The sequence below is a fragment of the Eulemur rufifrons genome, chromosome 7 (genome assembly GCF_041146395.1).
Source record: "Eulemur rufifrons isolate Redbay chromosome 7, OSU_ERuf_1, whole genome shotgun sequence".
NCBI lineage: Eukaryota > Metazoa > Chordata > Mammalia > Primates > Lemuridae > Eulemur > Eulemur rufifrons.
Window position 1 is genome coordinate 109271502 of NC_090989.1, and position 12517 is coordinate 109284018.

Here is a 12517-nt window from a genome sequence, read left to right on the forward strand (position 1 = left end):
TCCTTGGGTGAGGCAGAAAATCTCCACAATAAGGGGAAAAGAGACACTGTTCAGATGGTTCCATGTGTGTCCACTGTACAAATAGACAAGAGTGGATGTAGTTACAGATGTCAGGTTTTAACTGACTCAATTAAAATTTAAAATTTGGAAAATCTGACTCTGATCATTAGCTCCTAAATTTTATCTCTTCCATTTCCTTATTCCCTTTACATTTATAATTCATTCTCCTCAAGGCCTCCTCTATGGCCTTATAGGGGCTCTGTCCTCCTAGCATGCAGCCTGAAATGCACGCAGCCTGAAATATATAAAATTTATAGAGTTGAGTCTTGTCCCATCCATTCTGTCTATTGTTTATAGCTTTTCTCTCCCTAATATTTGGGTTCCCTCTTCCTTTGGTTGATCTGGGTCCAGTGGATCCAACATGGCCCCGGGGCCCTAACATCTGTGTGCAGCTCTCCTGTGAGGTCTGCACCCTGGCCTTTGAGGCAGCATGTGGCTGCCTCCAGCCTCCTGTCCACACCTCAGGATCTCTGTATCTCATTTGCTTCTGATTTACTTTCTTTACCCTCAGAGATCTCATTCTTCATACTAAGTATCTGAAATTCCCTGGGGTTTGTTTTCTTCACTCACCACTTTTAGAACCTGCCTGAATCTATTTCCTCTGGATCCTCAGCTTGGCACATATTGTTGGAAAAAAATGAAGCGTTACAAAATGGAAAATCAATGGTATCAAACTTCTGTGGGTCTTTCCATGGCTGGCAATCAAGTTGCTTCTCTTCCACACTGCTGCAGCAGCTGAAAAATGTTTATCATACATTCTAAACTCTATGTTATACAACTCTAGTTTCTCAACACAGAGTAGACAAGCAATACAAAATTTATTGAATCCATGAATGAATTATTATTGACTGAAAAGATGAATTTGTTCATGGGGGAATAAGAATTGAAATGTAAATTAGAATATTGTCTATGTCTATATCTATATCTATATGTATAGCTCTTGAGTTCTATTAGGCACCTAGATCTTTACGGTAAATATTCTTTTCTGTATAAATTTTTAAAATATTCCAAAAATAAGGAGTCTACCTAACCTCTAAATAAATTAAATAAATTCATGAAGAATAAATCATGGCAGCCCATCCTAACATTTTGGAAAGTAGAATCTTAACTTCAATATTAAGTTGGTCTCACTGAAAAAGCAAGAATCATCATAAAGGTTATTGATATCTTTTTCACAAATTATATGGGGCAAAATCACAATATAATCTGAGGAAATTAAAATAAAAATGAGGCATGAAACACGTTACTCACACCAGTTAATAAACACATGATATGGGACATCTAAATACAATTATCTACCAGAAATCTCATCAACTATAACCTATCAAATGGTTCAGCAAATTTGAAGTGCTTACTATCCCTCAGATTAGAATGACTATTGAAAAAAAAGAATGGTTATAAAGCTGATCAGGAGAGATTTCAAATAGGATAAGTTTATACTTTAATTTGGGATAAGCTAGAATTTATTTATTTAGAGGTGTTCCTTTGTGAAAATAGCAAAGAAACTTTGGGGTGAGTGGCTGGCATTATATTAAAGAAATTTAAAATAATATAGAAGGAAAATGACATGCAGCATATATAACCATACTTATTCATAAAATAACTCTATCCTTGGGAATGTGAATGTAATAGTCTGCTTTGTGGAGATTGTGCACCAAGAAGACCCCCTTGCCCACAACTTCCTTCAGTTATTCTATACATCACCCCAATTCTTTGGCCACAGTTCACTGGGCCAGAATGAGCACCTTAGCCTGCTGTGTGTGGACTTCAGGAACAGCAAAGGCCTCTAGGTTGAAGAATGAGGCAACTGCCCAATGGGAACAGAAATGTTAAAGCATGGTCTTCAGGCACGGTAGCATCCTTGCCCTTGAGTGTGGCACCTGGATCCTTATAGTAAATCTCCTTTCTGTTTAAATTTAGTAGATACCCCATGTTGCTGAGGCTGTGGTGAGATAAATTCATACACAGTTTATGGTATTGTAAATTGTTACATGTCTTCTGGAAAACATTTGGCAACATGTATTTAGAATATTAAAAATGTTCATCTCTGTATACTCAGTTGTGGCACTTCCATGAGTGCAAGGTCTTTATCAGATTCATGTACTTGAGTGTTCATTTCAGTGTAATTTATCATACCAAAAAAATCAGAAAAGAGCTCAATGTTCCAATTTGGTGACTAGCTAACTATACTGCAGTGTGTTTGTATTTTGCAATATTATGCAAATATTAAAAGGTTGTAGGGAAATATTTAGTGGGGTAGGAAACTACTATGCTATGACATTAAGCGAAAAATATGTACACAAATTACTATACACAATACGACTTCAGTGTTTTGATTTATGCATGTATGTGTGTATAATGAATAAAAAAGGTAGAAAAAAATGCACCCAAATGTTAAAATAACTTTTGAGGGGGCACTAAACATGACTTTTATTTTTATGCTTTTCTATGTCTTCTAACTTTCCTACAATGATGATGGATATAATTATAAGAATTCTATCATTAAAAATTGAGTAAAATAATGTATAATTTTAGTGTTATAAGGAATGAGTTTTTTTCTTCATTACGTGAAAAAGTTTGGAAAATTCAAAATGGTGTGTTTATTCCATGTTGTGCAGTAGAGCAAAATATCCTTTCATTATCTTTTCAAAGGCAAGATATAAAATCCATAACCAAAGTATTAAACTATCAGTTACATCAAAATTTAAATGAAAATGATAATACATATTCACAGTTGTCTTATTTTAAAAATAAATCAGCATCTATTTTAAGTAATGCAGATAGAATACATTAAAATAAAATTATTTTAAAGTAAATATAACTGACAGATTTTAATTAACAGCAGTTTAGAGATATATACATATATATGTAGAATATATACTTTTTTAAAATAGTAAGGCATACTTTATGATATATAATCTTTTTACCACAAACTATATACACTTCTCAGATATGAAATCAAACTAATATGACTAGGAAGACACTACTACTTGGGACCAGAATGACACCTTTACAAGTAGTTTAACTTTTACATGTGACTTTAGTAACACCATTATACAAATAAGCCTTCTTACTGGCATTGTTTTGGCAGTGTAAATCTCTAAGACACTGGTTGAATTTCACAAAAGCTTCTGAAACTTGACAACTACTGCTTGGCAAATTTTTGTATATAAAATGTGTAGTAGCTGATACAAGTGGGCCACAGTTGTTTACAGCTAAACAGGCACAAAAGCTTTACTGTCCTTTGACTATTGGGCAGAACAATCTTGAACTTTGACCTCCTATTGCTCCTCTAAAGGCTTAACATATTCTAAATACCTTTATGCGGAAATCAAAAATAATAGGCCAAGAGCAGACTGGGGGATTGCATTTCTGTCAGTAAAATTTCCCAAACCAATACATTCATCCAGTTTCTGACATTGTTCTTTCAGCAGCCATCATCTCTCTAATGCAAAATGTGGCAAAATGTGGCTTTGCTTTATTTTGTTGAAAAGGGAAAGAAAAGTTTTTGTTCATAGCTTTAGACAAGTTGGTTCAGTCCGTGTAATCCATTTTCTTCTTAATTCTGAAAAGTAGCTAATGCTCATTGGGTAGCGAAGTGCTGTGCAGGAATGTTTCTCTTGCTCCTTCTTTCACAAGACGACTTCACAGACAGGTTTCAAACATGTCATTCAACCTCAAAACATGGCGCAGGTTTCCTGGTGGATGAGTTTACATTGTCCGAGGGGCGGTAAGAAAGTGTGCTCATTTTTGTTGAAATGCCCGAGTGGGATTTGGCTTTTGGGGGAATATATTTTAAAAGCTGGAGAAAATATTTTTTAAATTTTTTTCCCAGAAAGCCATAAAAAAGAGGATTCAGGCAATTGTTAAAATAAGCTATGCAAATGGTGATGGGCATGGCAGTGTCCACAATATCTGCAATTTTACAATCATGTATGATGCCCAGTTGAATCAACACATCCAGAAAAGTGAATATTTGGTGGGGAACCCAGGAAAAGAAAAAGAAAAGCACAATTGCCATAATTATCTTAAAAATATCATCATTTCTTGGCTTGTTCTTCTGAATTTCATAAGCTTTCTTGAGAGCCTTCCAAATAAGTGTATAACTTGTAAGAATGATCAGAAAAGGAAACAGGAAACCCAGTATATTTTTGGTTAGGCCCAGCCCTATAGGGAGGGTTGAATTTTGGGACTCATAATGGAAAGCACAAACCGTAATATTGGTATTCTCAATGAAAAATACATTTCGGTGGATTATAGCTGGCAAACTGGCCAAGCCAGCCAGCAGCCAAATAATGATGCAGGTGACTTTGGCTACAAGCATTGTGCGTCGAAGGCGGGACTTCATTGGATGAACAATAGCCAGGTAGCGATCGATGCTGAGACACGTGAGTAGAAACACACTGGCATAGAGGTTGAAACTGACGCTGGCTGAAGCAATCTTACATAGGTAATTACCAAAGGGCCAGCGATATCCCATAGCAGTGTAGACAGCCCAGAGTGGCAAAGTCAGTAAAAAGCATATGTCAGCCAGTGCTAAATTCAAAAGAAAAACACTGGCCACCGTCTTCAGTTTCATGTAAAAGTAAATGACGATCACCACCAAGCTGTTTCCAAATATTCCCACCACAAAGATGATACTGTATAAAGTAGGAATCATGACAAATATGTAATTATGCCTTCCAGCTTTGGGACAGTCATCTTGGATTCTTTTAATACCGTCTTCAGTAGAAGAGTTGAGAATCATTTTGATCTCCTGGGTTGAATTTATCTCAGACACTGTACCAAATGGACCTGGAAAAGATAAAAGTAAAAAGGAGAAAAAAAATTTTAAACTTCCAGTTGTAAACAATAAGCTTCATTTCTCAATTATAAATCCAGTGACACAACTTTTGTCTTAGGAAAAACTATTGGAGCATATTTTCTAGAGAAACACTGTGAACTGCTAAAGTCTAAGATTGTACATTTAATTTTTAAAACATATTGCTTTTGTAAAAAGTGGTAAGTATTTTCCAGAGAAATGGAAGTGAGATCCTATTTGAATAAACCTATCTAGGTTCTTTTCATTTTTTTAAAATAAGTAAATCCTAGCTTCCATATTGATTAAAAACATAACCTAAATCTTAGAAAACATTACTGAATTAGTTATTCAGAAAGACTTGAAAGTATTTCCTGAGGTAAGCAAAACTAATTAATTTATCTTTAAACTCAGAAGTATGACACATCTGTACCTTATTCTTGAAGCGGTTTCTTTCAGCTCACAATCTTTACTTAGATATAAAAATTATTAGCATCTTCTTTTAAGTGGTCAGAAGAGCTGCCTTTAGGTCACTGTGGAATTGGTCATTGTGGAAAATGATTTAAGAGGGTTGGGGGGAAGGCTCAAGACTTTGGGAAACAGCATCCTTTCCCTGGTTTTCTAGGCCTCTACAGGCAGTAACCCCTTATTTTTTAACTTCCAACTCTGTCTAGCAAAAGGGCCTGAATACCCTACCTAACTTTCATGCTTACCAGCCATACCAGAATTTAACTCTGAGGTTAACCATCTGTATAACAAAGATGTCAAATGAGTAGATTAAGCTAGGATTGTCAACAAAGCATGTCTTCAGTGAGGGCTTGAGATAACAGTAGTTCTTTAGGATTTTAGGAAGAATCAGATGCTCAGGAATGAGCTCCACAAGTACTTCTGCAAATATTTGCTCCAATATGCTACATAGTCAACACTCAAGCTATTCATTTATGTGATTTAGAAAATCAACACATTCTGCCCTAGATCAGAGTCCATCAGGAATTCCTGGGAAGGAGGCTGAAGACGCTGTGAGAGTAATATCACAGAATGTGGTACAGGCACACTCTGAGGTGGAGGCCAGTCTTGGGCACAGGTGAGGACAGCCAGGTGGGGCGTGGGGCTGGGCACCCAGATCCTACTGCTGCACCAGGAGCAAGGCCCCCATTGAGCATGGCTGTGCGTCCCTGTAGCAACGCACCCTGGGGAAGCAGAGCAGCAGGAATGAGACACTACTGCTCTGCCCAGCATGGTTGTGTTGGCATCCAGGAGAGCTGAACACACGTTCTTAGGGTGGAGTCTACCTTGGTGCAAAAGGGTTCTGGGCACCAGGTGAGACTCCAGTAACTGAGTTTTAAGAGACAACACAGACGAAGAAAAGGATTCTTATGTGGCCTCTTTGCCTTCCCTGAGTGAAGTTATTCTCCCTATCCAAGTTTTTGATTCCATGTCCTTATTATCTTTCCCTTTTGTATTCAGCCTTGTATAACCTAAATTCCTTTCTTCTTTCACTTGTGAGGACATTAGCATCCATGAACAGTATTACCTACCACAAATATCATATCTTCTGTAAAGCTTTCCCAATTTTTCTGAGCTGCTTTGGCACTCTGGATACAGGTTTTGACACTTAATTATAATTGTATGTTGACATATGTGTGTCCCCCACTGGTCTGCTTGAAGGGAGGGTCTGTTTTAAATCATCTTTTTTACTGTGTAGGCCCTGGTGCATTCCAGGAGGCAGATGATAAATGTGTCATGAATGAGAGAGTGAGTGAACAAAAGAATGAGTGAATCGCATATACCTCAAATGCTCTGAGCATTGAGACTAATTTCTACGGGGCTTATGATATGAATTTACATCTCGCTTCTTACAGAGTCTCAGAGAGAATACACAGTGTCACCCTGGACCTCACCTTGGGCAAGAAAATAAAAACAAAATAAAATAAACAAGCAGAAAACCCCTTGATCCCTGTAGAAATCTGTGGTTTAGAAAACAGAAGATGATGAAAAGAAGGAATAATGTAATAGAAACTAGGGCTAGTTTAGGGAAGTATGATTAGTTGTTCCTCACTCAGAGGATTTCCCTATACCTCGCTGATTTTTCAGTTCATTTTATTATAGTTACTGAACTTAAGCCAATTTAGAAGTATAAATTCATTTATATAAACACAATTTTTATTAAAAATTACTTATTAAAGGTCTATGGGCTAGCAGTCATTCATGCCTTAATGTGGCTTAATTTACCTATTTGCTATCCTTTTAACATGTAGTTGAGATCAGATAGATTTTGCTTAGGAAAAAAACTAGAAATGTCAAGGTTAAAGAACCTCAAAGGTTGAAAAAGGCCTGAGTGAACTCCATAACTGAAAATTAGTTATGGAGTTCTAAAAATAGGAATGAACACACTTTACACGTTAGAATCCCTTGGGTACTCTGAGCTGTGAGAGCCAGGAGGAAATCCCCTTCTCTTTCCCCTTTCCCCTCTTGATGCTACTTTGGGGGCACACAACTCATGTTGGTTCCATTAATCCTATGCTTGGAGTGAATTGAATTATATTGACTAGTCTGAAACTATAACTGGCATTCATTAAAAAAAATTTTAATGTATATCTATTTTATTTCATAATATTATGGGGGTACAAATGTTTAGGTTACATATATTGCTTTTGCCCCACCTGAGTCAGAGCTATAAGTGTGTCCATCCCCAAGATGGTGTGCACCACACTCATTAGGTGTGAATATACCCATCCCCTCCTCCCTCCTCCTGCCTGCCTGACACCTGATGAATGTTACTACCATATGTGCACATAAGCGTTGGTCAATTAATGCCAATTTGATGGTGAATATATGTGGTGCTTGTTTTTCCATTCTTGTGATACTTCCCTTAGTAGAATGGGCTCCAGCTCCATCCAGGATAATACAAGAGGTGCTAGATCATCATTGCTTTTTGTGGCTGAGTAATACTCCATGGTATACATATACCATATTTTATTAATCCACTCATGTATTGATGGGCACTTGGGTTGTTTCCACATCTTTGCAATTGTGAATTGTGCTGCTGTAAACACTCGAGTGCAGATGTCTTTTTTATAGAATGTGCTTTTCCCTTTGGGTAGATGCCCAGTAATGAGATTTCTAGATCAGATGTTAGTTCTACTTTTAGCTCTTTCAGGCATTCATAATAGAGTTTCTATGGGAAAACGTTTGCATTTGTATGGACCAATTAGTTTTGGACTCCAACTTCTTAGAGTTACAACTGATCCATACTGACTAACATTTGATATTTAAAAGGTTGCTCTGAACAGCTAGAGGAGAATCCTTGGAAAGTTCATGAGATATTTATTATCTTAATGTGTATATCACTTGAAAGACTCTAGACATAGGATTGAATATACGAATTAGAAAAACATTTTACATAAATGTTTGTATAATGACAAAAACTCCCTACCTAGGAAGGAAACAAATTTTCTCATACTTGAGGGTGGAAGAAAAAGAGAGAGGGATTTTAGGTGACGGAAACAGCAGAAGCAAGCACAGGGAAGGAGAAATACAAATAGCATATTCAGTGGGCATACATCACATATTCACTGAACACCTGCTATGTATGGGTGTCAAGGATGCAAAGTGAATAGTCACAGTATTTCTCCTCCTTTCACTGTTTGAGTCTAGCTGGGGGGACAGGTTATTTCCAGTGTGCTGAATGTCTTACTAGAGGCATGTGGAATGTTCTATGTTTTCCACTGACTCAGTTTGTAGGGAGTGCAGGGTGGCAGAAAGGGAGAGGGATCAGAAGATGGCACTTGGAGGATGTATGGGAAACAGAATGGTTAGAACGTAAAGGTGACCAGCTGGCCAGCCAAGGGAGAGATTGTGCCACCACTTGAACTTTTCCCTCCTTGCCAATGCCTGCAGCATCATCTATGGGAAAGAGCTTTTGTAAGTTTACAGATATTGCACAACCCTTTTGGGGATGTGAGATCTGGATGTGCACTAGGTGTTTCTAGACGGGAGGGTGACACAGGCCATTCCCCAGTCTGCACTGCTGCGACTGATACGTCTTCCCGGAGAAACTTCATTTTTAGGAAAGACGGAAAGTTGGAACTCTTGTGAAGGGCAGCTATCTTGTAACCATGATAAAAGAGTGGGAAACAGTGGGGCTCTTTTCTCTTTGAAGCTGAAAGGATGCTGTTTTGGTGAGAAGCTGAAGGAGAGAGAGATGTGATCTATTAGGAAAACCAAACTTGTGAGTCCCAGAAAGCAGCTATGTTTCAGCTCCATTCTACTTCTTTTCCCAGCAGGGTTTTGGTGGGTAGAACACTAATAAAAACACAAGAGGATCCACCTCTTCCTATTTTTCCTATTTCTGGGTCTTGCTATAGCATTTACCCAGGCTCTATGGCTTACATGAATTCCATTGCACCATTTCGCCTTAGGGAAAAGAATATGGGTTTGTAGTTAAGAGATTTGAAATGGAATCTTTCTTTGCCATGTACAAATATATGTGGCTCTGGATGTCACCCCATTTCTCTGAACACAAGCCTCAGTTTTTTGATCTGTAAGAAATAGGAAGAGTGATTTTAATTGTACATGATTGTTGTAGAAATAAAATGAGATAACGTGAAAGCACTGGGCATATCTTTCAAATAGTGTTTAATCTACTATCTAAATCTATTATTTGAATCTTTACTATTATTTTTTGAATCTAAGGCAAGCACTGACGCAGAACAGCGTCTGGGTCAAGAAAGCATGAGAGATTTAGGAAAAAAAAATTTTATCATTGGTAAGTTTGTTCTGTTGTTGTTAAAAGTCTAAAAATTCCAAACCTTTGTTCTTTTGAAGTATGAGTAAAAAATAATCTTAAACAGCTGAATAAATTTGCCATGGTCAGGTGGGAACCTTCAATCTGCTGGGAACACAGGGGTTGGTTCATTGTGGCCAAACAACATTTGTTTAATGATTGGTTTTGTAAGAGTTACCTTGTATTCATTGACAGCTTCTCTGGTTCTTAAAAACAAGCATAAGAAAGAAGATTTTCTTTTTGTTATTCCAAGAATATTTCCCCAAGACTTTTGATTAGAATATTAATACCTTCTTAAGCTTTTAGGCAAGCCAAAACCAATCTAATTAAATTGTTCATTACAATCTTCTTTTTAAATGAGTTTGCAATCTAAAGAAAAAAAAATACCTCATAGTTTCCCATGATAATAGAGAACTAAAAGACCAAGTAATTATATTTTGGAATAGTCTTCTATCAAAGTATCTTTCTCAAATATCAAAAAGAGTAGGCCAGCGTTTGTAAGTCATTTGCTCATAGTTCTGGACAGCTCAATAAGCCATCCTGTTCAACAAACCATTCTCTTTATTGTTCCTGTTTTATAATTCAGACTTTGGAAAGCAACTGTTTCTGCTCTGTGTCACCACCTCTGCCTCTGCCCCCAGTAATGCTACAGGGAATAACTGTTAGTATTCATTTGTGAATTTATTGACTCATAGAAGTTAGCATGAAAATTTTTAGGATTTGTACTTCTTTTTTAAATTCTCTTATTTCTTAGCCTTCTATCCCTGTTTTACGAAGTCCACTTTTTCCTTTGTCTCTTTCAACATTTTGAACATCTGCATGTTAAGAGCCCCAACCCAGTTGCTTTACCATTTGTAGTTCCTCAGATATAAATTCTATTTGTTGCATCTGTGGATGCTCTATTCCTGGTATTTGCCTTCCTCTTAGGATTTGTAATCTTTGACTGTGAGTTCATCTTTGGTGGGAATTAACTTCCTAGAGGCTTACGTGTCTGGATGGTGGCAGCCTGTGATACTTTTGTTTGGGCATACAACACTCATTTGACCTGGAAATTTCTAGTGCCAATTTCCAAGCTTAGTTTTCAACCTCATAAATTTGTTTTTGCAGATACTATAGATTAGGCTCTCCATCCATACTCAAACATTGGCTGGTCTATGGAAGTGTTCTAGTCTTTGGTCCCAAATATGCAGTAATTTTCCAGTCTCTAGCTTTAATCAAGAAATAGAGTTTCAACTGTCTTTAGTACATGTGTCTACTGGCCCTGACTTGCATATTGGCAAAGTCATTAGAACTTTATCTCAGCTGTGTATCTGGTGTTAGTCCTACTCTGGACCCTGTGGTCTTAACTTTTAAGCAGAGCTGTGATCTGGTATTTTGTGTTTGGGGCAGGAAGGGGACTCTCCATGCCTGCTTAGTCCATTGTCTTCATCTTGACTGAAGTTGCCCTCCATAGTCATGGCCTTTGATGAAGCATCCAAGCCTTCCCAGGCTGCATTCGCTACCATACTGTTAATTCTGTCAGCTGTGAAGAGGGGAGCATGGTAGAGCACCTGACACCATGGGGCAAGTGACTAGAATTGCCTTCAAGTCAGATGCAGAGGAGAATTCCACACTTTTGGTTGGTAATCCTGGCCTAACCTCTCTATGTTAAATGCTTTTTAGATGACTTTGTTCACCCCTGTAATTCCTAGGTGAATATTTCTCTCAATATAAAACATTTTATTAAAATTATTAATGTCGTACCAATTAAGCACTTAAGATCCAATCTCCTGCAACTTAATAAATGGCTCTGTGATATGTGTAAGTGGTAAACAGTGGTTTCTGGCCCTCGTCCCAAGTCAATATCATCCACGGTGGTCTGACCTCATGAGAAATGAAAACAGGGCAAGCTGCTTTCTTACTTCTGCACGTGGCCTACTATAACCAACTGTGGTGATGGTGGGTAAATGTTCCATCATTCCCAACTAGCCCTCCCCTTTGCTTCATCCAAAATACCCCAAGAACCCAAAGAACTCAGCTTTATGAGAGGAAATTCAGAAATTCTTTTCAAGTTAAGATATAAATTTCAGTGAAAGCAAAATGTTAATCCCACATTTTAGCATCATGGGAATTATTGAAGACTATTATCTACTAATAGAAACTTAAACTACAGTTAAACCTCACTCCAGAAATTCCTGCTTATTATGAAGTATAGTTTAAACAACTCAGTTGTGATGAATGTCCCAAGGTCTCCCCTACATCGCTATCCCAAACTCTTGGCTGTTTTTGTTGTTTTTATTTCAAAAAGAAAAGAGAAACAGGTAGGGATGAAAGATATGTGATCAAGTCTAACTTATATGCTTTAAAAATCTTCCTTTGACATGTTGGTGTTAGTAGAAAATATTGTTATGTTCAATATGAAGAACCATGAAAGGCATCTTTAGGGAGCCTAAAGACAAGAGACTCCAGAGAGTAGGAGAAAAGGAAAATAGAACCTCACTTGGAAGAAAGTCTGTAAATAAATGAATTTCTGTCCTCTTATACTCACAAATTCTTCAAACTTATGGATTCATAGAATTTCCCCACTAGAATGATCACATTTTAACAAATCAGCATCTCAGCCATCATGGGGGAGAAAACATTATTTTAAATAATATGGATTTTGGAGACTGCTCATAGGCTTTTCAACAAATAAAAAAGGCAGCACCAATGTGGTCTTCCCCATCAATAATAGCTGCTTCATCCAACTTGTGAACAAAACCCTAGATTTCCTACATGAAGCCACTTCACTCTTATTTTTTGAAACTTTAATTCAGCAGCAGAAATTGTTGATCTCATTTCAAATTCCACTTTAAGGGGTATGAGGAAAGTTATTGGGCAGGAAAAGCAGCACT

At 37.3% G+C, this 12517-nt stretch overlaps 1 protein-coding gene across 5 annotated transcripts in view; it reads right to left on the reverse strand.

The window, feature by feature from the left end:
* Positions 1 to 2848: 2848 nt before the first annotated feature.
* The window catches only part of AGTR1 (angiotensin II receptor type 1), a 44360-nt gene continuing 34691 nt past the window's right edge, over positions 2849 to 12517 (reverse strand). For 3 of the 5 annotated variants that reach the window (XM_069473119.1, XM_069473116.1, XM_069473117.1), the window contains one exon: positions 2922 to 4854. In XM_069473119.1, coding sequence (XP_069329220.1) covers positions 3728 to 4807 — 1080 coding nt within the window. In that variant the 5' untranslated portion in view covers positions 4808 to 4854 and the 3' untranslated portion in view covers positions 2922 to 3727. Of the gene's footprint in view, positions 4855 to 12517 lie in introns of all 5 variants that reach the window. The other 2 variants (XM_069473120.1, XM_069473118.1) reach the window with 1 other exon arrangement.